Source organism: Salvelinus namaycush, unplaced genomic scaffold (genome assembly GCF_016432855.1).
Source record: "Salvelinus namaycush isolate Seneca unplaced genomic scaffold, SaNama_1.0 Scaffold547, whole genome shotgun sequence".
NCBI classification, from domain to species: Eukaryota; Metazoa; Chordata; class Actinopteri; order Salmoniformes; family Salmonidae; genus Salvelinus; species Salvelinus namaycush.
Genome location: NW_024061250.1, coordinates 130,571 through 156,197, shown reverse-complemented (window position 1 = coordinate 156,197; position 25,627 = coordinate 130,571). Strand labels below are relative to the sequence as shown.

The following is a 25,627-nucleotide window of genomic DNA, read 5'->3' as shown; positions in this document are numbered from 1 at the left end:
TATGTTTGCATACGTAGGCTTTCCAACATGAACATGTGATGAGATAGATTTCCCCATTTGTCTTGCAAGAGATGATACCCCTAACAGGGATTTTTCCACCTGTATGTGGGTCTCTGTAGAAGGATGTTTTTATAGTGCTATTGCACTGTGAGCATGAGCCACATTTGTAGTTCCCATTTGGAATGGTGTCAAGAGTGTCTGAGTGGGCTCAGGGGCAGGTCAGATCTCACTAAGCTATCCGCAATATTGACCACCATGCTTATAGATCAACAGTGGGGGTTCCTTGAAGAGGTGTGCAATTTTTTCGTCTGATTGTAGAATATCCCAGTGCTTTTTCAGGATTGCTTTCATTTTCTCTGAACACTTGGTGTACTTAGTGCAAAATACTGTTGTGTTGTTTTTCTTCTTTGGTTTAGTTTTTAGCAAATCCTCTCTTGGTTTTTGAGATATTTTCATTGTTGCAGCATCAAGACTTTTTTTCCTGTAGCCTCTGATTTTTAATTTATTTTTAATTTTTCATTGCTGTCAAATTCTGACTGTTGGCAACAGATTAATTTAACCCTGAATAACTGGCAACATGGTAGACCATTCTGATGGGAAGGGGATGCATACTATCACGTAGCAGGATCTTGAGGTCTGTTGGCTGTGTGTACAAGTCTGTATGTAAAACTTATTCTCTTTGATGATCCATAAGTCCAGGTAGTTTATTATTCTCTCATCAGTCTACATTGTGAATTTGAGATATTCAGAGCTCTCATTTAGCAGAGTTTGGAATTAGTTAAGTTCCTGCTGACTTCCTTCCCAGAGCACAAAGACATCATCTATGTATCTCTTCCATGATAGGATTTTAGAGAGTAGGGGGGGGGGTGTCTTGGTTCTGTATGTTTTAATTACCTTTATTTAACTACACAAGTCAGTTAAGAACATATTCTTATTTTCAGTGCCGCCAAGAAACAGTGTGTTATCTGCCTCGTTCAGGGTTGGAACGACAGATTTGTATCTTGTCAGCTCGGGGATTCGAACTTGCAACCTTTCGGTTATGAGTCCAATACTCTCACCACAAGGCTACGCTGCCACCCTGCAGTACTTCCTCAAATTGTTCCACATACAGGTTCACATAGTTGAGGTCAAAGGGGGAGGCCATGGCTACACCCCGAATTTGAAGGAAAAAGTCTGACTCAAGATGAATTAGTGGACAATAGCAGTTCAGTGAGACGCAAGATGCACACATTGGCTGGAGAAAGGGCAGGGTCTCTCTTTTGAAGGAAGTGTTGCAGGTCACAAAATATGTCTGTAATAGAATATACTTGTCAAAAACGAATGTAGACATTAATAAATGCATTTCTATGGCTTCCAACTTCTTCTTTTACAATGGAGGAGGAGATGGCTGTGCAGTTTCTTCCAAACAGCGGCCCCTGTCAGTCATCTAGGGTTAATACATATCATTGGACTGATCTGAAAATATCAGAACCTCCCTGATGTTGTCTTTTATGTTGCAGGTGTTTTGGCCTGTTTTGGTCAACGAGATTTGATCACCACAATGCCAGATAGACTGGATGGACTGACTGGTTCCTGTATACAAATCCCATGTTCATTTGATATTCCTGGCCAAAATAAGTATACATTTAACAGTGCAATACTAACCTCTGGAGTCTGGACTAAAGAATCCCCATACTTTGATGTGTGTCCTGACAGGGTGATATTTAACAGTAGTGAGACGGTCAACAGATTTCAAGGGAAGATAACTGGAAACATGTCCCAGAAGAACTGCACCACAGTCTTCTTCAATGTAACCACCAGTTACACTAATAGATACTTCTTCAGGATTGAGAGTCAACCATTCCGTGCAACAGACATTGAAAAGTCTGTTGATATAGTTGTTAGAGGTAAGAGACTATTTAACTTTTAACCAACTATTTTTCCAGTTTAGATTCCTTGCATCAAAGATAAGAGTAGAACAAGTGGATAATTTAACTATTAGTGTAAAATATATTTATCTACAATATATTACAGATTTGCCTTCCAGCCCCATCCTTACTGTCTCAGGTGAGGTGAAGGAAGGGACCTCTGTCAGTTTCAACTGCTCTGCTGTCGCTCCCTGTCCTGAACACCCCCCTGAGCTGACATGGACTCTCCCAACACAGTTCACAACTGAGAACCAACTGCAGGAGAATCCAGACCAAACCAAATCAGTTCTCTCCACGGTGACCTTCACGCCGTCATACCTTCATCATGAGAAATCATCACTTGTACTGCAGTCTACCCAGTAGGGACAAGCAACAAGACAGCTGAACATAACATGATGCTTAACGTTTCATGTAAGATTTAGTCACCGGTTGCTGTAGAATAGATAATTCTATCATGTTTCACTGATGATTGTAAAAGAGTGGTTTTGATGAGACTATTCAATATACCATATCCAGATACATTCTAAATGAACCCCTCTCCCTCAGTCTCTCCTAAGGACACCTCGGCCTCCATCAGTCCAGCTGATCCAGTATCAGTGGGCAGCTGTGTTAATCTGACCTGCATCAGTACAGCCAACCCTCTTGTGACAACCTTCACCTGGTTCAAGATCAGTGGGGGTAATTTAACACAGGTAGCATCTGGACTGAGTTACACCCTTAATGTGACTGCTGGTGATGGAGGACTGTACTTCTGTGAAGCAAGAAATAGTCAAGGCTGTGGCAAGTCAAAGGAAGTGCAGCTGGCTATTAAAGGTAAAACGGGCATGTCGGGCACAATCGTAGGTTAGATATACACTATATATTCAAAAGTATGTGGACACCCCTTCAAATGCGTGGATGCAGCTATTTAATGACATTGACATTAATGACCATGATTTTGGAATGAGATGTTCGATGAGCAGGTGACCACATAGTTTTGGTTGTGTAGTGTACATTGCATTTCACTCCACCCTTGTACTTTATTTGATGAATTTAAGGTCACTAATTAGTGTGGAACTAACCTGGAACTTTCTCATTCATGTGAGAAATTACCTAATATGTGCTGCATTTTTCAGGGCAAGAAAAGACTGTTACCACAATGGTTTTTGGGATTGCAGCAGGAACTTTGGGGTCCTTTTGCTTATCAGCCTGATCAGTGTTATTGGATGGTAAAAACTATTCCTGGAATCAATACAAAACTATTATTTCTGCTGTGTTTGTGCTTTTGCATATGAAAACCCTCACAGTGCATTCAGAAGGCCTTTCTAAATGTCTTCCAGGAGGAGAAACTTGAGGCTCCACGATGGACTTGAAAGGACGGACAATACACAGGGACAGGTGGCAATAAGGCTACACTTCAAACCATCTACAAAGTGTATCTAAGGAAGTACTGAATTAATGCTGAAACTATCCAAAGCCATGAGGTTAACATAATTTTAGAGCAAGTTCAGGGGAGATGAACAAACCGAAAGCAATGCCACATCCTGTAAGAATATGGAATGATAACAGAATAGCTGTTGGACTTTGACAGTTTTTCTTTAGATTGGAGCTCATTTGTTGACAAAATGAAATTCTTTACTCCAGTCAGTCTAATTTACATTTTCGTTGACATCCACTCAGTATGTGTTGTGTAACCTGCTGACCTTAGAGTTTTACACATGACTGAGCTTAGAGCTTTACACCTGTTCCTCTCTCTGTGTTCTCTCCACAGAACTCCCCAGTTAATACAGTTTGTGCTAACCAGGCCACAGCCGGAGAGGAACCAGAGGAACGTGCAGAAGACCAGCCTGAAGAGATCCACTACGGTGACATAGACTTCTCCAAACTACGACCCAAAGACACCCCAGCTGCAGCCCAGGACAGGGTCCAGGGGACAGGAGAGTGAGTACGCTGAAGTCAATGTGACCAGGAGAGGGGCCCAGGAACCACCTCTTAACAACCTAGATGGGCTTTATGCACAAGTGAATAAAAGAGGTGCATGTTAACTTTCCAATTGGTATTAAGTGTTTTTATGTACAGTATTGTCATTGTGTATCTGTTTTCTATTGGTACTTTGTTACATTGATAATTGTGTGCTCTATGATTATCTGCCATATTTGTAGAATTTGCTGGCATGAAAAGTCTTTAACTGTTACTATAGTGTTGATATGATGATGTAGGATACTCTTTATTTCGGACCATTTATTTTGAGTGTTGAGTTCACAGAGCATCTGTTTAATGGGCTCCAGTAGAGAGGAACTGCTGAGTTCAACTAGCCAACTGAAGGCAGTTTAAGTCCATATAAAGTCAATGATGACTGAGGAGAGAAGATACAGTTAGTTGGAGAGACAGTGGTCTGATACAAGACAGGAGTTGGTGAAGGAAGTCTACATTACGGCAGAATGGTGTTAACATCTAGTAGTCATTGTTTCTCTTAATATTTTGTGCAGTTACCAGACTAACAATATAATCTACTTTCAGTTTATACAGTTGAAGTCGGAAGTTTACATACACTTAGGTTGGAGTCATTAAAACTCATTTTTCAACCACTCCACTCCACACATCATTTCTTGTTAACAAACTATAGTTTTGGCAAGTCAGTTAGAACAGTTAGGACATCTTCTTTCTGCATGACACAAGTAATTTTTCCAACAATTGTTTACAGACAGATTATTTCACTTATAATTCACTGTATCACAATTCCAGTGGGGCAGACGTTAACATACACTAAGTTGACTGTGCCTTCTAACAGCTTGGAAAATTCCAGAAAATTATGTCATGCCTTTAGAAGCTTCTGATTAACATCATTTGAGTCAAAATGAGGTGTACCTGTGGATGTATTTCAAGGCCTACCTTCAAACTCAGTGCCTCTTTGCTTGAAATTATGGGAAAGTCAAAATAAATGAGCCAAGACCTCAGAAAACAAATATAGACCTCCACAAGTCTGGTTAAATTTCCAAATGCCTGAAGGTACCACGTTCATCTGTACAAACAATAGTACGGAAGTATAAACACCATGGGACCATGTAGCCGCCATACCGCTCAGGAAGGAGACGCGTTCTATCTCCTAGAGATGAACGTACTTTGGTGCGAAAAGTGCAAATCAATCCCAGAACAACAGCAAAGGACCTTGTGAAGATGCTGAGGAAACAGGTACAAAGGTATCTATATCCACAGTAAAACGAGTCCTATATTGACATCATCTGAAAGGTCGCTCAGCAAGGAAGAAGCCACTGCTCCAAAACCGCCATAAAAAGCCAGACTAACGGTTTGCAACTGCACATGGGGACAAAGATTGTACTTTTTGGAGAAATGTCCTCTGGTCTAATGAAACAAAAATAGAACTGTTTGGCCATAATGACCATCGTTATGTTTGGAGGAAAAAAGGGGGACGCTTGCAAGCCGAAGAACACCATCCCAACCATGAAGCATGGGTTGGCAGCATCATGTTGTGGGGATGCTTTGCTGCAAGAGGGACTGGTGCACTTCAAAAAATAGATGCCATCATGAGGGAGGAAAATTATGTGGATATATTGAAGCAACATCTCAAGACATCAGTCAGGAAGTTAAAGCTTGGTCGCAAATGGGTCTTCCAAATGGACAATGACCCCAAGCATACTTCCAAAGTTGTGGCAAAAATGGCTTAAGGACAACAAAGTCAAGGTATTGGAGTGGCCATCACAAAGCCCTGACCTCAATCCTATAGAACATTTGTGGGCAGAACTGAAAAAGTGTGTGCAAGCAAGGAGGCCTTCAAACCTGAATCAGTTACACCAGCTCTGTCAGGAGGAATGGGCCACAATTCACCCAACTTATTGTGGGAAGCTTGTGGAAGGCTACCCGAAACGTTTGACCCAAGTTAAACAATTTAAAGCTAATGCTAACAAATACTAATTGAGTGTATGTAAACTTCAGACCCACTGGGAATGTGATGAAATAAATAAAAGCTGAAATAAATCATTCTCTTTACTATTATTCTGACATTTCACATTCTTAAAATAAAGTGGTGATCCTAACTAACCAAGACTAGGGAATTTTTACTTGGATTAAATGTCAGGAATTGTGAACAACTGAGTTTAAATTTATTTGAATAAGGTGTATATAAACTTCCGACTTCAACTGTATCTATTTAGAATTTATCTTGTCAGTTTTTATATTGAGTGTTAAATGAACAAAACAATTGAGGCTGAATGTATGGATGTTTATTAATTGCACTGTAATAAAAACCTTTACATTCAATTTCCATTACATCTTTTGGTCTTTTTGGTCCAACATTTTACATATCTCATGAAAATGGATTAAATTTAGATTTTGTGTCACTGGTCTACACACAATGTGGAATAATGTTTTTAGACATAAAATTGAAGAGATTAATTGTCTCAAGTCAATATGTATTCAACACCTTTTCTATGGCAAGCTTAAATAAGTTCAGGAGTAAGATTTGCTTAACTTGTCACATTTTTTATTTTTTATTTTTTATTTCACCTTTATTTAACCAGGTAGGCTAGTTGAGAACAAGTTCTCATTTGCAACTGCGACCTGGCCAAGATAAAGCATAGCAGTGTGAACAGACAACAACACAGAGTTACACATGGAGTAAACAATAAACAAGTAAATAACATGGTAGAAAAAAAGAGAATCTATATACAATGTGTGCAAAAGGCATGAGGAGGTAGGCAATAAATCGAAATAAATACAATTTAGCAGATTAACACTGGAGTGATAAATCATCAGATGATCATGTGCAAGTAGAGATACTGGTGTGCAAAAGAGCAGAAAAGTAAATAAATAAAAGCAGTATGGGGGGTGAGGTAGGTAAATTGGGTGGGCTATATACCGATGGACTATGTACAGCTGCAGCGATCGGTTAGCTGCTCGGATAGCAGATGTTTAAAGTTGTTGAGGGAGATAAAAGTGAGTTGCATGGAAACCCTCTGTGTGCAATACTAGCATTTAACATGATTTTTGAATGACTACCTCATCTCTGTACCCTACACATACAATTATCTGTAAGTTCCCTCGGTCAAGCAGCGAATTTCAAACAGATACAACCACAAAGACAGGGAGCTTTTCCAATGCCTCACAAAGAAGAGCACCTGTTGGTAGATGGGTAAAAATAAAATACATTTGACATATCCCTTTGAGCATGGTGAAGTTATTAATTACACTTTGGACGGTTTATCAATACACCCAATCCCTACAAAGATACAGGCGTCCTTCCTAACTCAGTCGCCGGAGAGGAAAGCAAACGCTCAGGGATTTCACCCACAGGAGGTTAGTGATACCTTAATTGGGGAGAACGGGCTCCTGGTAATTAAACACAAAGCTATTTGTAAGTGACATCGACATCCACTTTTTCTGGCCACTAAGCTCAGGGTACAAAATGCTGTCTTCGAACCCTAGTTAGGAGAGCATTTTCTTAACAAATACATCCACAGGTTTTCCATGTGTTTGATTCCATTCCATTTGCTCCGTTCCAGACATTATTATGAGTTGTCTTCCCCTCAGCAGCCTCCACTGATTTCACCATAACGCCAATGGTGACTTTAAAACAGTTACATAGTTTAACAGCTGTGATAGGAGAAACTGAGGATAGATCAACAACATTGAGTTACCCCACAATACTAACCTAAATGACAGAGTGAAAAGAAGGAAACATGTACAGAATAAAAATATTCCAGAAAATGCATTCTGTTTGCAATAAGGCACTAAAGTAAAACTGCAAAACATTTGGCAATGAAATTCACTCTATGTCCAACACAACATATCACTGAGTACCACTCTTCATATTTTCAACATGGCTGCTATATGTTATGGGTATGCTTGTCATCAAGTGTTTTAGGATGAAAATAAATGGAATAGAGCTAAGCACAGGCAAACTCTAGAGAAAACCTGGTTCAGTCTGATTTTCAAAAGACACTGGGACGCAAATTCACTTTTCAGCAGGACAATAACCTAAAACAAAAAGCCAAATATACACCAGTGTTGCTTACAATGACAATATTGAATGTTCCTAAATGTCCAAGTTACAATTTTGATCGGCTTGAAAATCTATGGCAAAAATTGAAAATGGCTGTCTAGCAATGATCAACAACCAATTTGATAGAGCTTGAAGAATTTTGAAAAGAATAATGTGCAAATAGTGTACATTCCAGGTGTGCAAAGCTCTTCTAGACTTACCCAGAAAGACTGATTCTAATGTAACTAGTTTACTTCCGTCCCTCTCCTCGCCCCTACCTGGGCTCGAACCAGGGACCCTCTGCACAAATCAACAACTGACACCCACGAAGCATCGTTACCCATCGCACCACAAAAGCCACGACCCTTGCAAGATTGAATCCTACTAATATTGAATCCCACTACACCAGCTCCGACGCTCGTCGGATGTGGCACGGCTTGCAAACTATTACGGACTACAAAGGGAAGCCCAGCGGCGAGCTCACACAAGCCTACCGGATGAGCTAAATTACTATGTGCGCTTCGAGGCAAGAACCACAGAAGCATGCATGAGAGCACCAGCTGTTCCGGATGATTGTGTGATCACGCTCGCCCATAGCCGATGTGACTAAGACCTTTAAACAGGTCAACATTCACAAAGCCGCAGGGCCAGATGAATTACCAGGATGTGTAGTCCGAGCATACACTGACCAAATGACAAGTGTCTTCACTGACATTGTCAACCTGTCCCTGGCCGAGTCTGTATTACCTACATGTTTCAAGCAGACCACCATAGTCCCTGTGCCCAAGAACACCAAGGTAATCTGCCAAAATGACTACCGACCCATAGTACTCATGTCTGTAGCCAGGCTGGTCATGGCTCACATCAACACCGTTATCCCAGAAACACTAGATCCACTCCAATTTGCATACTGCCTCAACAGATCCACAGATGATGCAATCTCTATTGCAATCAACAATGCCCTTTCCCACTTGGACAACAGGAACACTTACGTGAGAATGCTGTTCATTGACTACAGCTCAGCGTTCAACATCGTAGTGCCCTCAAAGCTAATCACTAAGCTAAGGACCCTGGGACTAAACACCTCCCTCTGCAACTGGATCCTGGACTTCCTGATGGGCCGCACTCCAGGTGGTAAGGGTAGGCAACAACACATCTGCCTCTCTGATACTCAACATGGGGTCCCTCAGGGGTGCGTGCCTAGTCCGCTCCTGTACTCCCTGTTCACCCATGACCGCGTGGTCAAGCACGACTCCAACACAATCATTAGCTTTGCAGACGACACAACAGGGCCTGATCACCAACAAAAATGAGACAGCCTATAGGAAGGAGGTCAGAAATCTGGCAGGGTGGTTCCAGGACAATAACCTTTCACTCTAAGTGATCAAGACAAAGGAGATGATCGTGGACTACAGGAAAAGGAGGGCCGAGCATGCCCCATTCTCATCGATGGGGCTGAGGTGGGGCAGGTTGAGAGCTTCAAGCTCCTTGGTGTCCACATCACCAACAAACTATCATTGTCCAAACACACCAAGACAGTCGTGAAGAGGGCATGACAGCACCTATACATCCTTCAGGAGACTGAAAAGATTTGGCGTGGGTCCTCAGATCCTCAAAAAGTTATACAGCTGCACAATCGAGAGCATCCTGACTGGTTGCAACACCGCCTGATATGGCAACTGCTCGGCCTCCGACCGCAAGGCCCTACAGGGGGTAGTGCTTACGGCCCAAGCTTTCAGCCATTAAGGACCTCTATACCAGGGGGTGTCAGAGGAAGGCCCTAAATATTTTTTATTTATAATATTTGTTTCCTTTGTTTCCTATATTTTTTTCTTTTTTCTCCACAATTTCATGCTATCCAATTGGTAGTTACAATCTTGTCACATGACAAGGAGCTGTGCATCCTTCAAAACACAACCCAACCAATGGCCAACAATGCCCGCTTAACCTGGAAGCCAGCCACACCAATGTATCGAAGGAAACACCATACATCTGGCGACCGTGTCAGCATGTATGCACCCAGCCCACCACAGGAGTTGCTAGAGCGCGATGTGACAAGGACATCCCTGCCGGCCAAACCCTCCTCTAACCCGGACGATGCTGGGCCAATTGTGCGCCGCCCAATCGGTCTCCCAGTCACGACCAGGTGCGACAGAGCCTGGACTTGAACCAATAGCACAGCTAGCACTGTGATGCAGTGCCTTAGACCACTGTGCCACTCAGGAGAACACCAAAAGGCTTCTAAACAGCTTCTACCGCCATAAGACTGCTGAATAGCTGATCAATTGGCTAGCCGGACTACTTGCATTGACCCCCCCACCCCTTTTTTTATTCTGTTGTTTATTATCTACGCATGGTCATTTTACCCCGACCTACATGTACATATTACCTCAATTACCTAGACTAACCTGTACCCCCGCACATTGACTCGGTACAGGTACCCCTGTTTATAGCCACGTTATTGTTATTTAATTGTTGCTCTTTAATTTGTATACTTTTGTTCAAGCAGAAATTTGCTTCCTGCAACACAAACTCAAAAAAGTTATGGGACACTGTAAAGTCCATGGAGAATAAGAACATCTCCTCCCAGCTGCCCACTGCACTGAAGATAGGAAACCCTGTCACCACCGACAAATCCACTATAATTGAGAGTTTCAATAAGCATTTTTCTACGGCTGGCCATGCTTTCCACCTGGCTACCCCTACCCCGGTCAACAGCACTGCACCCCCCCACAGCTACTCGCCCAAGCCTTCCCCATTTCTCCTTCTCCCAAATCCAGTCAGCTGATGTTCTGAAAGAGCTGCAAAATCTGGACCACTACAAATCAGCCGGGCTAGATAATCTGGACCCTTTCTTTCAAAAAAATTCTGCTGAAATTGTTCCAACCCCTATTACTAGCCTGTTCAACCTCTCTTTCGTGTCGTCTGAGATTCCCAAAGATTGGAAAGCAGCTGCGGTCATCCCCCTCTTCAAAGGGGGGGACACTCTTGACCCAAACTGCTACAGACTTATATCTATCCTACCCTGCCTTTCTAAGGTCTTCGAAAGCCAAGTCAACAAACATTACCGACCATTTCGAATCCCACCATACCTTCTCCGCTATGCAATTTGCTTTCAGAGCTGGTCATGGGTGCACCTTAGCCACGCTCAAGGTCCTAAACGATATCTTAACCGCCATCGATAAGAAACAATACTGTGCAGCCGTATTCATTGACCTGGCCAAGGCTTTCGACTCTGTCAATCACCACATCCTCATCGGCAGACTCGACAGCCTTGGTTTCTCAAATGATTGCCTCGCCTGGTTCACCAACTACTTCTCTGATAGAGTTCAGTGTGTCAAATCGGAGGGTCTGTTGTCCGGGCCTCTGGCAGTCTCTATGGGGGTGCCACAGGGTTCAATTCTTGGACCGACTCTCTTCTCTGTATACATCAATGATGTCGCTCTTGCTGCTGGTGAGTCTCTGAACCACCTCTACGCAGACGACACCATTCTGTATACTTCTGGCCCTTCTTTAGACACTGTGTTAACAACCCTCCAGGCGAGCTTCAATGCCATACAACTCTCCTTCCGTGGCCTCCAATTGCTCTTAAATACAAGTAAAACTAAATGCATGCTCTTCAACCGATCGCTGCCTGCACCTGCCCACCTGTTCAACATCACTACTCTGGACGGCTCTGACTTAGATTATGTGGACAACTACAAATACCTAGGTGTCTGGTTAGACTGTAAACTCTCCTTCCAGACTCACATCAAACATCTCTAATCCAAAGTTAAATCTTGAATTGGCTTCCTATTCCGCAACAAAGCATCCTTCACTCATTCTGCCAAACATACCATTGTAAAACTGACCATCCTACCAATCCTCGACTTCGGTGATGTCATTTACAAAATAGCCTCCAATACCCTACTCAATAAATTGGATGCAGTCTATCACAGTGCCATCCGTTTTGTCACCAAAGCCCGTTATACTACCCACCACTGCGACCTGTACACTCTCGTTGGCTGGCCCTCGCTTCATACTCGTCGCCAAACCCACTGGCTCCAGGTCATCTACAAGACCCTGCTAGGTAAAGTCCCCCCTTATCTCAGCTCGCTGGTCACCATAGCAGCACCCACCTGTAACACGCGCTCCAGCAGGTATATCTCTTTGGCCGCCTCTCCTTCCAGTTCTCTACTGCCAATGACTGGAACGAACTACAAAAATCTCTGAAACTGGAAACACTTATCTCCCTCACTAGCTTTAAGTACCAGCTGTCAGAGCAGCTCATAGATTACTGCACCTGTACATAGCCCATCTATAATTTAGCCCAAACAACTACCTCCTTCCCTACTGTATTTATTTATTTATTTTGCTCCTTTGCACCCCATTATTTCTATCTCTACTTTGCACATTCTTCCACTGCAAATCAACCATTCAAGTGTTTTACTTGCTATATTGTATTTACTTCGCCACCATGGTTTTTTTTTTTTGCCTTCACCTCCCTTATCTCACCTCACTTGCTCACATTGTATAAAGACTTATTTTTCTACTGTATTATTGACTGTATGTTTGTTTTACTCCATGTGTAACTCTGTGTTGTTGTATGTGTCGAACTGCTTTGCTTTATCTTGGGCAGGTCGCAATTGTAAATGAGAACGTGTTCTCAACTTGCCTACCTGGTTAAATAAAGGTGAAATAAAAAAATTAATTGTTTTTTTTTGTAAATATTTGTATTAACTCGTATTTTTCTAGAAACAGCATTGTTGGTTAAGGGCTTGAAAGTAAGCATTTCACGGTAATGTCTACACCTGTTGTATTCAGCACGTGAAAAAATAACATTTGATTTGATTTGATTTGATGTTAAGTATTAAGTATCGCAGTATGCCGTGTGTACAGTGAGCTCCAAAAGTATTGGGACAGTGTCATTTATTTAACTTTTTCATCTCTGTACTCCATCACTTTGGATTTGAAATGATACAATGACTTTGAGGTTAAAGTGCAGACTATCAACTTTCATTTCAGGGTATTTTCATCCATATCGGGTGAACCGGTTAGATATTACAGCACCTTTTGTACATTGTCCCCCCATTTTAGGGGACCAACAGTATTTGGACAAATTCACTTATATGTGTATTAAAGTGCAAAAAGGTTTAGTATTTGGTCCAATATTCATAGCAATGGCTACATCAGGCTTGTGACTATTCTGTTTGTGTTTCAGATTATTTTGTGCCCAATGAATGGTAAATAATGTATTGTGTTATTTTGCAGTAACTTTTATTGTAATTAAGAATATAATATATTTCTAAATTCATTATTGTGGATTCTACCATGATTATGGTCCTGAATTGTGAAACATTATGAGTGAGAAATATCATATATCACCCCCAAAAATGCTAACTTCCTCTGTCATTGCCAAGGTGAGAGGTTAGCATGTCCTGGGGGGTGATATTTGTTTGTCTGTGAACAAAAGAGAAGAGAAGTCGTTGATAAGGTCAATCATGAATCAATCAGGTTTAATACAAGTTGCAACAGGGAGACAACATCCAGCATAGAAGCAGAGACAATGTCTGATTGGCCTCTTGGAGACAGGCCCTTTATTTCCTAATCAGACCAACAATTGTTCTGTAAACACCATCCTCTTGAAGACAGACCCTTTATATCCTAATCAGACCAACAAATGTTCTGTAAACACCATCCTCTTGAAGACAGATCCTTTATTTCCTAATCAGACCAACAAATGTTCTGTAAACACCATCCTCTTGAAGACAGATCCTTTATATCCTAATCAGAACAACAAATGTTCTGTAAACACCAGCCTAAGAGGCTTGTAGGAAGTCAAAACCAAAGGCAGTGGCTTTGTTAACTACTACAGAATCAGTATTTCACAGAATACAATAACAATCAGCGTGTCCTCGGTCCTTGTACCTCCAGTCTGGCGTCAATCACTATCAACAGTTATGAGTTTAATCCGTAACATACAGCATTGAGTCTAGTGACCATCAACCCAAGTGTTACAAACAGCACACTGGAAATCATGTTACAGAAAGGTCAAATATATAAATATGCTGAACATTATATGAATCATTCTAAACTGAATCTGAACTTAACTCATCTTAAATATCCCCATTACATGTCTATTTTTCATGTGTGTATTGTTGGGAGCTATTTTGTGTCTGTTTTTATTTTGAGTGTTGTTCAAGAGACACACATGAGGCTGCATTTGAGGTTGTTCATTAATTGCACTGTAATAAAAACCCACCTGCTGGGTAAAGTACGTCCTCAGCTCCTGGGTCTCCTTCTCCCAGAAGGCCTTGTGCAGGTCGAACAGGGTTTAGAATAGAAGGGATACAGCTTTTTGTCAAAATGAACTTTTCCTAGCAAATGTAGGAGAACTTGTGCAGCAGGTTGGGAGAATTAACGTAGCAGGTTAGGATAATTGAATAAGGTAAGAAAAAGGGTTAGGGTTAGCTAAAATAAAACAACATCAACTTAAGAACGTCAATTTGACAAAAGCTGTGTCCCATCTAGACATGACCGTCGAAGAAGTACACCTTGCCCTGCAGGTCGATGGCTCCCTCCTGTGGCTCCCAGCCCACCATGCTCCTCTTGGCAGATAGAAGTGACGTAATGAAAGAGGAAGTGGGTGCAAGAGAAATGGAGGAGTGTGTGATAATCCATAAATTACAATTACAGTCACTCTGTTTCTGACAAAGTCTGTTTTTCGTGTTGAAAGATAATGTGAGAACCGGGTATCTTTTACTGAACTCAAATTTAACTAAGCAAGTTGGATGAAAGCAAGTTGGATGGATTTTGGTTCATGATGTAGCTACATTTTTTAAAATCCTGGGAGATTGAGGAGAGGGAGATGGTTATATTGCTTAAGGTTTCTGTTGTTGTATCAAGGGTGGACTTGATTATTTGGGGGCCTGTAACACAATGCTGTTAAGGGGTCCCCTTCCCCATAAAAGGGTTATTTACCCCCCACCCCCACACATACATTAACTGCAATGAATATTATAATCCCACAATGAAAATATATTGTGTATACGTGTCCATTTCGGGCAGTAATGAAATGTATAGGCCACAAAAAGCTGTTGAGTCAGTGGCTGACCCACACAATGTGTTAAGAATCAGTCAGTGGGCAGCTGGGCTCCATTTCATTTGAAACTGGTGAAACATGACTAAGGCCACCTCTGCAATGTTTCAAGTGACTGAAACTAATTGTTCTGGAGTAGAAGGTTCATTAGAAAATGACAACGTTCTAAACACTTAAATTAGCATACCATGTTTTCACAACTGATGTTGACACCCAGCACATAGACTATTCAACATCCTGTTATATAAATGCACTTATTAGGAAGTATGTCACTGATGAGATGTGAGATGTGCCACATGATTTTCAGCACTTTAGTTTGTCAGAACAAACTATGGGTGTGTGACAGTGTCTCCCGTGGACCGTTTACATCATTGTAAGGCAAGTGACAACTACTTCACTATCTTATCTTCATATTTTAATGTTCACACTAAATGAAGGAAATTAATTACAAGTAATGAGATTCAAAATGTTCAATGTACGGCTGTTAGTTCATGTATTAGCTATACAACTTTAGTACCTACGTGATGTATGGACTAAAGCTTCAATGTGATACAGTACATGTCATGTGACTTACTATACCAGGAAGTGAATGTTTGTACTGTTTCAGGTGATCAGTAGTATGTCACTTACTATAACAGGAAGTGAATGTTTGTACTATTTCAGGTGATCAGTTGTGTGTCAGTTACTTTAACAGGAAGTGAATGTTTGTACTGTTTCAGGTGATCAGTAGTATGTCACTTACTATAACAGGAAGTGTATGTTTGTAATGTTTCAGGTGATCAGCTGTGTGTCAGTTACTATAACAGGAAGTGTATGTTTGTACTGTTTCAGGTGATCAGTTGTGTGTCAGTTACTATAACAGTAAGTGTATGTTTGTACTGTTTCAGGTGATCAGTAGTGTGTGAGTTCTCACATGGCTTGTCCTGAGAACATGTTTTTTCTCATTGTCCTCTTTATGTCAGGTGAGTCTTCCACACAACAACAACTAGTTATGAGTCAGACATAAAGGAATAACCACAAGTCATTATATTTTATGGGATGTGCTATATAACTGTGTTGAAAAGTTAATTCGTTAATTGTCTGGATTCAAACAGTCCTGTGAAAAAGTATTTTGCATATAGTTGATAATGAATGTTATCAGATATTCAATCAAAAGCTGATATTAGATCAATGGAACCTGAGTGAACAAATAACACAACAATGACATACTTATTTCATTTATTTCTTAAACAAAGTTATGTAACACCCAATGCCCCTGTGTGAAACAGTAATTGCCCCTTACTCTCCATGACTCCAACCATACAATTCATGTAGTTGTTGATCAGCCTCCCACATTGCTGTGGAGGAATTTTTGTCCACTCTTCCTTGTAGAACTGATTTAACTCAACGACATTTGTGGTTTTCAATCATAAACTGCTCGTTTCAAGTCCTGCCACAATATCTCAATAGGGATTAGGTCTGGACTTTGACTAGGCCATTCAAACCTTTACATTTGTTGCTTTTTATCAATTTTCATGCTGACTTGATTGTGTGTTTTGGAATGGTGGCACAACCAGTTATTGAGAGTAAAGGGAGAAATTACTTTTTCACACAGGGGAATTGGATGTTGCATAACTTTGTTAATTAAATAAATTAAACAACTTTAACTATTTGTTTGTTATTTGTAAACCCAAGTTCCCTTTATCTGATAGTAGGTTTTGGTTGAAGATCTGATAACATTCAGTAAATAAAGAAGCAAAAATAGAGAACCAGAAAGGAGGTAAATACTGTTTCATGTCACTGTACAGTATGTGAAACCGACGTCAGTGTGCAGCTAACAGTATAGCTTCCACCACTGTCCCCATCCCCATACCGGGCTCAAACTAGTGGTCCTCTGCTCACAAACACATGTCACCTCACTCCTTGACAACATACCGACCAATTGAAAAATCACCTGTATATAGAAATAAGTTCATATTATTATTATTGGGAGAGACTGTACCAGTGATGTGTATAAACCCTGGATCGCTGATGCTATGTAACGGCCAATGAGAGACTTTAAATCCACCGGTCTCTATATATGGTACTCCCCAGAAGAAGCAGTCCTCCATAAGAATTAATGGAATTCTACAGTATTTCAATAAAATATTTCAAGGACAAAATTACATGTATTTAAGTATTTTGTTGAAGATGGGACAGAAAAGTTAGTACTCTATAAATACAATACTTTAATATCTTTACATGTTTATCTTTTATTTGTTATGTTCAGGTCATATAAAAAGCATGAGCTGGAGCACACTCAGAGAAAATGACTTATTGTAGAGGTGCTGACTAACGGTGAATACACTGTAAGCTATAAAAACAAAGAGAGTTGCACACTCTATATATATAAACTCCCAGTAATGTATTGGGTAAAACACCAACGTTTCGGCATCACTGTGCCTTCTTCAGGGTAAAGCCATGAATGCTTAATCAGGTTATGTAGACAAACAGTGCAATTAGTGCAACCAATGACAATAGTGAGGGGTGTGTCATAATTATGAGATTAATTGGAATGAATTGAGTGAAACTGTTAAAAGACAATAGTTTACAGCATATTGAATATATTAGCCTATTGTTACATTAACATTAGCATAAGATTAGCATCAACATAAATGATTGTTTAATTTAATTTCACATATATTTAATTGTTTCCAATATCATTAAATGTTGTTGAAATGTAATCTTTTGGTTAATCCATAATGCATAATAAGCATCATCAACAGGGGGAACATATTGGTTGTACGCTGATAAACTGTAGAAAGAATATATTCATTTATAAGACTTCTTTATAAAAAATAATTGTTCATTAGAAGGGACTGAGACCAAATTCAATTTTAAGACAGTAGGGGACAATGTTTTTAAATACCTCCTCTCCTTGGTAGACCAACATGCTCAATGCGTGTGTATATGAGTGTGTATTTGAGGGAGCAGATGGGACGGTTAGCTTCAACAAAGTGAGCTGCTACTGGATAGTCAGTGTTCTTACACCTGATTGAGCTGCGGTGTTCAGCTCTGCATTGTTTTAATTGTCTTTTCGTTTGTCCTACGTTGGCTTTTCCACATGAACAGGTGATGAGATAGATCACTACCTTTGTCTTGAAAGAGATGATACCCCTAACAGGGATTTTTCCACCTTCATTAAATGTTGATAAAATGTAATATCTTGGTTCATCCATAATGCATAGTAAGCATCATCAACAGGGGGAACATATTGGTTGTACTCTGATAAGCTGTAGAAAGAATATATTCATTTATAAGACCTCTTTATAAAATAATTGTTCATAAAAAGGGCTTGAGACCAAAGTCAATATTCTGACCACTTGGGGTCAATGTTTTTCAATAGGAAATCCAGTAGTCCTCCCTCTGTCGTAGTAGGATCTCCATGTTACCTCCTCTCCTTGGTAGAGCAACAGGATCAATACCTGTGTATTTGAGGGAGGAGATGGGATCAACCTGTGTTGCTTCAACAAAGTGAGCTGCTACTGGATAGTTAGTGTTCTTACACCTGATTGAGCTGCGGTGTTCAGCTCTGCATTGTTTTAATTGTCTTTTCGTTTGTCCTACGTTGGCTTTTCCACATGAACATGTGATGAGATAGATCACTACCTTTATCTTGCAAGAGATGATACCCCTAACAGGGATTTTTCGACCAATATCTGGGTGTCTGTAGAAGGGTGTGTTTGTAGTGCTATTGCACTATGAGCATGATCCACATTTGTAGTTCCCATTTGGAATGGGTGTCAAGAGTGTCTGAGTGGGCTCAGGGGGCAGGTCAGATCTCACAAGCTATCCCCAATATTGCGCCCACACTTATAGACCACCAGTGGGGTTTCTATGAAGAGGTGTGATTTTTTTGTTGTCTGATTGCAGAATATGCCAGTGCCTTTTCAGGATTGCTTTCATTTTTCTGAACACTTGGTGTACTTAGTGCAAAAGACTGTTGCGTTGTTTCACTTCTTTGGTTTAGTTTTTAGAAAAACCTCTTTTGGTTTTTGAGATATTTTCATCATTGCAGGATCAATACTTTTTTAGCATTGCTGTCAAAATCTGACTGTTGGCAACAGATTCATTTAACCCTGAATAACTGGCTATATGGGAGACCATTCCTGAGGGGAAGGGGATGCATACTATCCCCACGTAGCAGGCTTTTGAGGTCTGTTGGCTTTGTGTACAGGTCTGTATGTAATGCATCATTCCCTTTGATGATCCATAAGTCCAGGTAGTTTATTTTTCTCTCATCAGTCTGCATGGTGAATTTGAGATATTCAGAGCTCTCGATTAGCAGAGTTTGGAATTAATTTAGTTCCTGCTGACTTCCTTCCCAGAGCACAAAGACATCATCTATGTATCTCTTCCATGAGAGGATTTTAGAGAGTAGGGGGTGTGTCTCTATGTTTTGTAAATGAGTGCATCCTCAAATTGTTCCACATACAGGTTCACATAGTTGGGGTCAAAGGGGGAGCCCATGGCTACACCCTGAATTTGAAGGAAAAAGTCTGACTCAAAGATGAAATAGTTATTGGATAATACCAGTTCAGTGAGTTACAAGATGTGATCATTGGCTGGAGAAAGGGTAGGGTCTCTCTGTTGAAGGAAGTGTTGCAGTTTTACAAAATATAATTGAAAGTTTGTATTAAGGTGTCTGTAATAGAATATACTTGTCTAAAACGAATGGAGACATTAATAAATGCATTTCTATATCTTCCAACATCTGTTTTACAATGGAGGAGGAGTAACAAGATGGCTATGCAGTGGCTTCCAAACAGCGGCCCCTGTCAGTCATCTAGACTTGATACATATCACTGGTCTGTACGGAAAATATATCAGAACCTCCCTGATGTTGTCCTTTATGTTGCAGGTGTTTTGGCCTGTTTTGGTCAACGAGATTTGAACACCACAATGCCAGATAGACTGGATGTACTGACTGGCTCCTGTATGCAAATCCCATGTTCATTTGATATTCCTGACCAAAATAAGTATACATTTAACAGCACAATACCAACCTCTGGAGTGTGGATTAAAGAAAACCCATACTTTGGTGGGCGTCCGGACAGTGTGATATTTAACAGTAGTAAGATAGTCAACATATATCAAGGGAAGATAACTGGAAAGATGTCCCAGAAGAACTGCACCACAGTCTTCTTCAATGTAACCACCAGTTACACTAATAGATACTTCTTCAGGATTGAGAGTCAACCATTCCGTGCAACAGATCCTGATAAGTCTGTTGATATAGTTGTCAGAGGTAAGAGACAATTTAACTTTTAACCAACTATTTCTTCCAACTCATATTCCTTGCATCAAGGATAAGAGTAGAACAAGAGGATAATTTAACTATTAGTGTAAAATATCTTTATCTGCAATGTATTACAGATTTGCCTTCCAGTCCCATCCTTACTGTCTCAGGTGAGGTGAAGGAAGGGACCTCTGTCAGTTTTAACTGCTCTGCTGTCGCTCCCTGTCCTGAACACCCCCCTGAGCTGACATGGACTCTCCCAACACAGTTCACAACTGAGAATCAACTGCAGGAGAATCCAGACCAAACCAAATCAGTTCTCTCCACGGTGACCTTCACTCCATCATACCTTCATCGTGAGAAGAACATCACTTGTACTGCAGTCTACCCAGTAGGGGCAAGCAACAAGACAGCTGAACATAACATGATGCTTAATGTTTCATGTAAGATTTAATCACCGGTTCCTGTAGAATAGATACATTTACATTTAAGTCATTTAGCAGACGCTCTTATCCAGAGCGACTTACAAATTGGTGCATTCACCTTATGACATCCAGTGGAACAGCCACTTTACAATAGTGCATCTAAATCTTTTAAGGGGGGGGGGGGGGGGGGGTCAGAAGGATTACTTTATCCTATCCTAGGTATTCCTTAAAGAGGTGGGGTTTCAGGTGTCTCCGGAAGGTGGTGATTGACTCCGCTGTCCTGGCGTCGTGAGGGAGTTTGTTCCACCATTGGGGTGCCAGAGCAGCGAACAGTTTTGACTGGGCTGAGCGGGAACTGTACTTCCTCAGTGGTAGGGAGGCGAGCAGGCCAGAGGTGGATGAACGCAGTGCCCTTGTTTGGGTGTAGGGCCTGATCAGAGCCTGAAGGTACTGAGGTGCCGTTCCCCTCACAGCTCCGTAGGCAAGCACCATGGTCTTGTAGCGGATGCGAGCTTCAACTGGAAGCCAGTGGAGAGAGCGGAGGAGCGGGGTGACGTGAGAGAACTTGGGAAGGTTGAACACCAGACGGTCTGCGGCGTTCTGGATGAGTTGTAGGGGTTTAATGGCACAGGCAGGGAGCCCAGCCAACAGCGAGTTGCAGTAATCCAGACGGGAGATGACAAGTGCCTGGATTAGGACCTGCGCCGCTTCCTGTGTGAGGCAGGGTCGTACTCTGCGGATGTTGTAGAGCATGAACCTACAGGAACGGGCCACCGCCTTGATGTTAGTTGAGAACGACAGGGTGTTGTCCAGGATCACGCCAAGGTTCTTAGCGCTCTGGGAGGAGGACACAATGGAGTTGTCAACCGTGATGGCGAGATCATGGAACGGGCAGTCCTTCCCCGGGAGGAAGAGCAGCTCCGTCTTGCCGAGGTTCAGCTTGAGGTGGTGATCCGTCATCCACACTGATATGTCTGCCAGACATGCAGAGATGCGATTCGCCACCTGGTCATCAGAAGGGGGAAAGGAGAAGATTAATTGTGTGTCGTCTGCGTAGCAATGATAGGAGAGACCATGTGAGGTTATGACAGAGCCAAGTGACTTGGTGTATAGCGAGAATAGGAGAGGGCCTAGAACAGAGCCCTGGGGGACACCAGTGGTGAGAGCACGTGGTGAGGAGACAGATTCTCGCCACGCCACCTGGTAGGAGCGACCTGTCAGGTAGGACGCAATCCAAGCGTGGGCCGCGCCGGAGATGCCCAACTCGGAGAGGGTGGAGAGGAGGATCTGATGGTTCACAGTATCGAAGGCAGCCGATAGGTCTAGAAGGATGAGAGCAGAGGAGAGAGAGTTAGCTTTAGCAGTGCGGAGCGCCTCCGTGATACAGAGAAGAGCAGTCTCAGTTGAATGACTAGTCTTGAAACCTGACTGATTTGGATCAAGAAGGTCATTCTGAGAGAGATAGCAGGAGAGCTGGCCAAGGACGGCACGTTCAAGAGTTTTGGAGAGAAAAGAAAGAAGGGATACTGGTCTGTAGTTGTTGACATCGGAGGGATCGAGTGTAGGTTTTTTCAGAAGGGGTGCAACTCTCGCTCTCTTGAAGACGGAAGGGACGTAGCCAGCGGTCAAGGATGAGTTGATGAGCGAGGTGAGGTAAGGGAGAAGGTCTCCGGAAATGGTCTGGAGAAGAGAGGAGGGGATAGGGTCAAGCGGGCAGGTTGTTGGGGCGGCCGGCCGTCACAAGACGCAGAGATTTCATCTGGAGAGAGAGGGGAGAAAGAGGTCAGAGCACAGGGTAGGGCAGTGTGAGCAGAACCAGCGGTGTCGTTTGACTTAGCAAACGAGGATCGGATGTCGTCGACCTTCTTTTCAAAATGGTTGACGAAGTCATCTGCAGAGAGGGAGGAGGGGGGGGGGGGGGGGGGGGGGGGGGGGGGGGGGGGGGGGGGGGGGGGGGGGGGGGGGGGGGGGGGGGGGGGGGGGGGGGGGGGGGGGGGGGGGGGGGGGGGGGGGGGGGGGGGGGGGGGGGGGGGGGGGGGGGGGGGGGGGGGGGGGGGGGGGGGGGGGGGGGGGGGGGGGGGGGGGGGGGGGGGGGGGGGGGGGGGGGGGAGGATTCAGGAGGGAGGAGAAGGTGGCAAAGAGCTTCCTAGGGTTAGAGGCAGATGCTTGGAATTTAGAGTGGTAGAAAGTGGCTTTAGCAGCAGAGACAGAAGAGGAAAAATGTAGAGAGGAGGGAGTGGAAGGATGCCAGGTCCGCAGGGAGGCGAGTTTTCCTCCATTTCCGCTCGGCTGCCCGGAGCCCTGTTCTGTGAGCTCGCAATGAGTCGTCGAGCCACGGAGCAGGAGGGGAGGACCGAGCCGGCCTGGAGGATAGGGGACATAGAGAGTCAAAGGATGCAGAAAGGGAGGAGAGGAGGGTTGAGGAGGCAGAATCAGGAGATAGGTTGGAGAAGGTTTGAGCAGAGGGAAGAGATGATAGGATGGAAGAGGAGAGAGTAGCGGGGGAGAGAGAGCGAAGGTTGGGACGGCGCGATACCATCCGAGTAGGGGCAGTGTGGGAAGTGTTGGATGAGAGCGAGAGGGAAAAGGATACAAGGTAGTGGTCGGAGACTTGGAGGGGAGTTGCAATGAGGTTAGTGGAAGAACAGCATCTAGTAAAGATGAGGTCAAGCGTATTGCCTGCCTTGTGAGTAGGGGGGGAAGGTGAGAGGGTGAGGTCAAAAGAGGAGAGGAGTGGAAAGAAGGAGGCAGAGAGGAATGAGTCAAAGGTAGACGTGGGGAGGTTAAAGTCACCCAGAACTGTGAGAGGTGAGCCGTCCTCAGGAAAGGAGCTTATCAAGGCATCAAGCTCATTGATGAACTCTCCGAGGGAACCTGGAGGGCGATAAATGATAAGGATGTTAAGCTTGAAAGGGCTGGTAACTGTGACAGCATGGAATTCAAAGGAGGCGATAGACAGATGGGTAAGGGGAGAAAGAGAGAATGACCACTTGGGAGAGATGAGGATCCCGGTGCCACCACCCCGCTGACCAGAAGCTCTCGGGGTGTGCGAGAACACGTGGGCAGACGAGGAGAGAGCAGTAGGAGTAGCAGTGTTATCTGTGGTGATCCATGTTTCCATCAGTGCCAAGAAGTCGAGGGACTGGAGGGAAGCATAGGCTGAGATGAACTCTGCCTTGTTGGCCGCAGATCGGCAGTTCCAGAGGCTACCGGAGACCTGGAACTCCACGTGGGTCGTGCGCGCTGGGACCACCAGGTTAGGGTGGCCGCGGCCATGCGGTGTGAAGCGTTTGTATGGTCTGTGCAGAGAGGAGAGAACAGGGATAGACAGACACATAGTTGACAGGCTACAGAAGAGGCTACGCTAATGCAAAGGAGATTGGAATGACAAGTGGACTACACGTCTCGAATGTTCAGAAAGTTAAGCTTAAGTTGCAAAAATCTTATTGACTAAAATGATTAAAATGATACAGTACTGCTGAAGTAGGCTAGCTAGCAGTGGCTGCGTTGTTGACTTTGTTTGAAAGTGTAGCTGGCTAGGTAACCTCGATAGCTGGCTAGGTAACCTCGGTAACTGGCTAGATAATTAGTCTAAACTACACAATTATCTTAGATACAAGGACAGCAAAGACAACTATGTAGCTAGCTAACACTACACTAATCAAATCGTTCCGTTGTAATGTAATAGTTTCTACAGTGCTGCTATTCGGTAGAAGTTGGCTAGCTAGCAGTGTTGACTAGGTAGGAGAACGGCAGCGCGGCGGACAAAAATAGCTGGCTAGCTAACCGATAATTACTCTAGACTACACAATTATCTTAGATACAAAGACAGCAAAGACAACTATGTAGCTAGCTAACACTACACTAATCAAGTCGTTCCGTTGTTCCGTTGAATGTAATAGTTTCTACAGTGCTGCTATTCGGTGGCTAGCTGGCTAGCTAGCAGTGTTGACTACGTTACGTTACGTTAGAAAGACGAAAATAGCTGGCTAGCTAACCTAGATAATTACTCTAAACTACACAATTATCTTTGATACAAAGACGGCTATGTAGCTAGCTAAGATCAAACAAATCAAACCGTTGTACTGTAATGAAATGAAATGAAATGTGATACTACCTGTGGAGCGAAGCGGAATGCGACCGGAATCGCGTGCGACCGGAATAGTAGGAGATCATTCTATCATGTTTTCACTGATGATTGTAATAGAGTGGTTTGGATGAGGCTATTCAATATACCATATCCAGATACATTCTAAATGAACCCCTCTCCCTCAGTCTCTCCTAAGGACACCTCGGCCTCCATCAGTCCAGCTGATCCAGTATCAGTGGGCAGCTGTGTTAATCTGACCTGCAGCAGTACAGCCAACCCTCCTGTGACAACCTTCACCTGGTTCAAGATCAGTGGGGGTAATTTAACACAGGTAGCATCTGGACTGAGTTACACCCTCAATGTGACTATTGGTGATGGAGGACTGTACTTCTGTGAAGCAAGAAATAGTCACGGCTGTGGCAAGTCAAAGGAAGTGCAGCTGGCTATTAAAGGTAAAACGGGAACGTAGGGCACAATCGTATGTTAGATACTCACTATATATTCAAAAGTATGTGGACACCCCTTCAAATGCGTGGATTCAGCTATTAAAGCCCCACATGTTGCTGACAGGTGTTTAAAATCGAGCACACAGCCATGCAATCTCCGTAGACAAACATTGGCAGGAGAATGGCAACATTCACTACCGAGTTCCAAACTGCCTTTGGAAGCAACTGCAGCACAATAACTTTGTTGAGGGCTTCATGAAATGGGTTTCCATGGCCGAGCAGCCGCACACAAGCCTAAGATCACTATGTGCAATGCCAAGAATCAGCTGCAGTGGTGTAAAGCTCACTGCCATTGGACTCTGGAGAAGTGGAAATCTGTTCTCTGGCGTGTTGAATATACGATTCACCATCTGGCAGTCCGGTGGACGAATCTGGGTTTTGACGGAC

General features: G+C 43.0%; 1 protein-coding gene across 1 annotated transcript; it reads left to right on the top strand.

The window, feature by feature from the left end:
- Window positions 1–19,882: 19,882 nt before the first annotated feature.
- On the top strand, window positions 19,883–25,203 carry LOC120041818 (myelin-associated glycoprotein-like). Its single transcript, XM_038986679.1, has 3 exons — window positions 19,883–20,228; window positions 20,357–20,662; window positions 24,920–25,203. Exons 1-3 carry the CDS (start codon window positions 19,883–19,885, stop codon window positions 25,201–25,203), a joined length of 936 nt encoding a protein of 311 aa, XP_038842607.1.
- Window positions 25,204–25,627: the final 424 nt, after the last annotated feature.

Bases quoted from the DNA above. Each gene is read 5' to 3' on its own strand.
- LOC120041818 (XM_038986679.1), top strand. From the start codon at position 19,883: ATGCCAGATAGACTGGATGTACTGACTGGCTCCTGTATGCAAATCCCA. The intron at 20,229-20,356 runs GTAAGAGACAAT...AATGTATTACAG, and splicing joins TGTTGATATAGTTGTCAGAG to ATTTGCCTTCCAGTCCCATC. The intron at 20,663-24,919 runs GTAAGATTTAAT...CCTCTCCCTCAG, and splicing joins CATGATGCTTAATGTTTCAT to TCTCTCCTAAGGACACCTCG.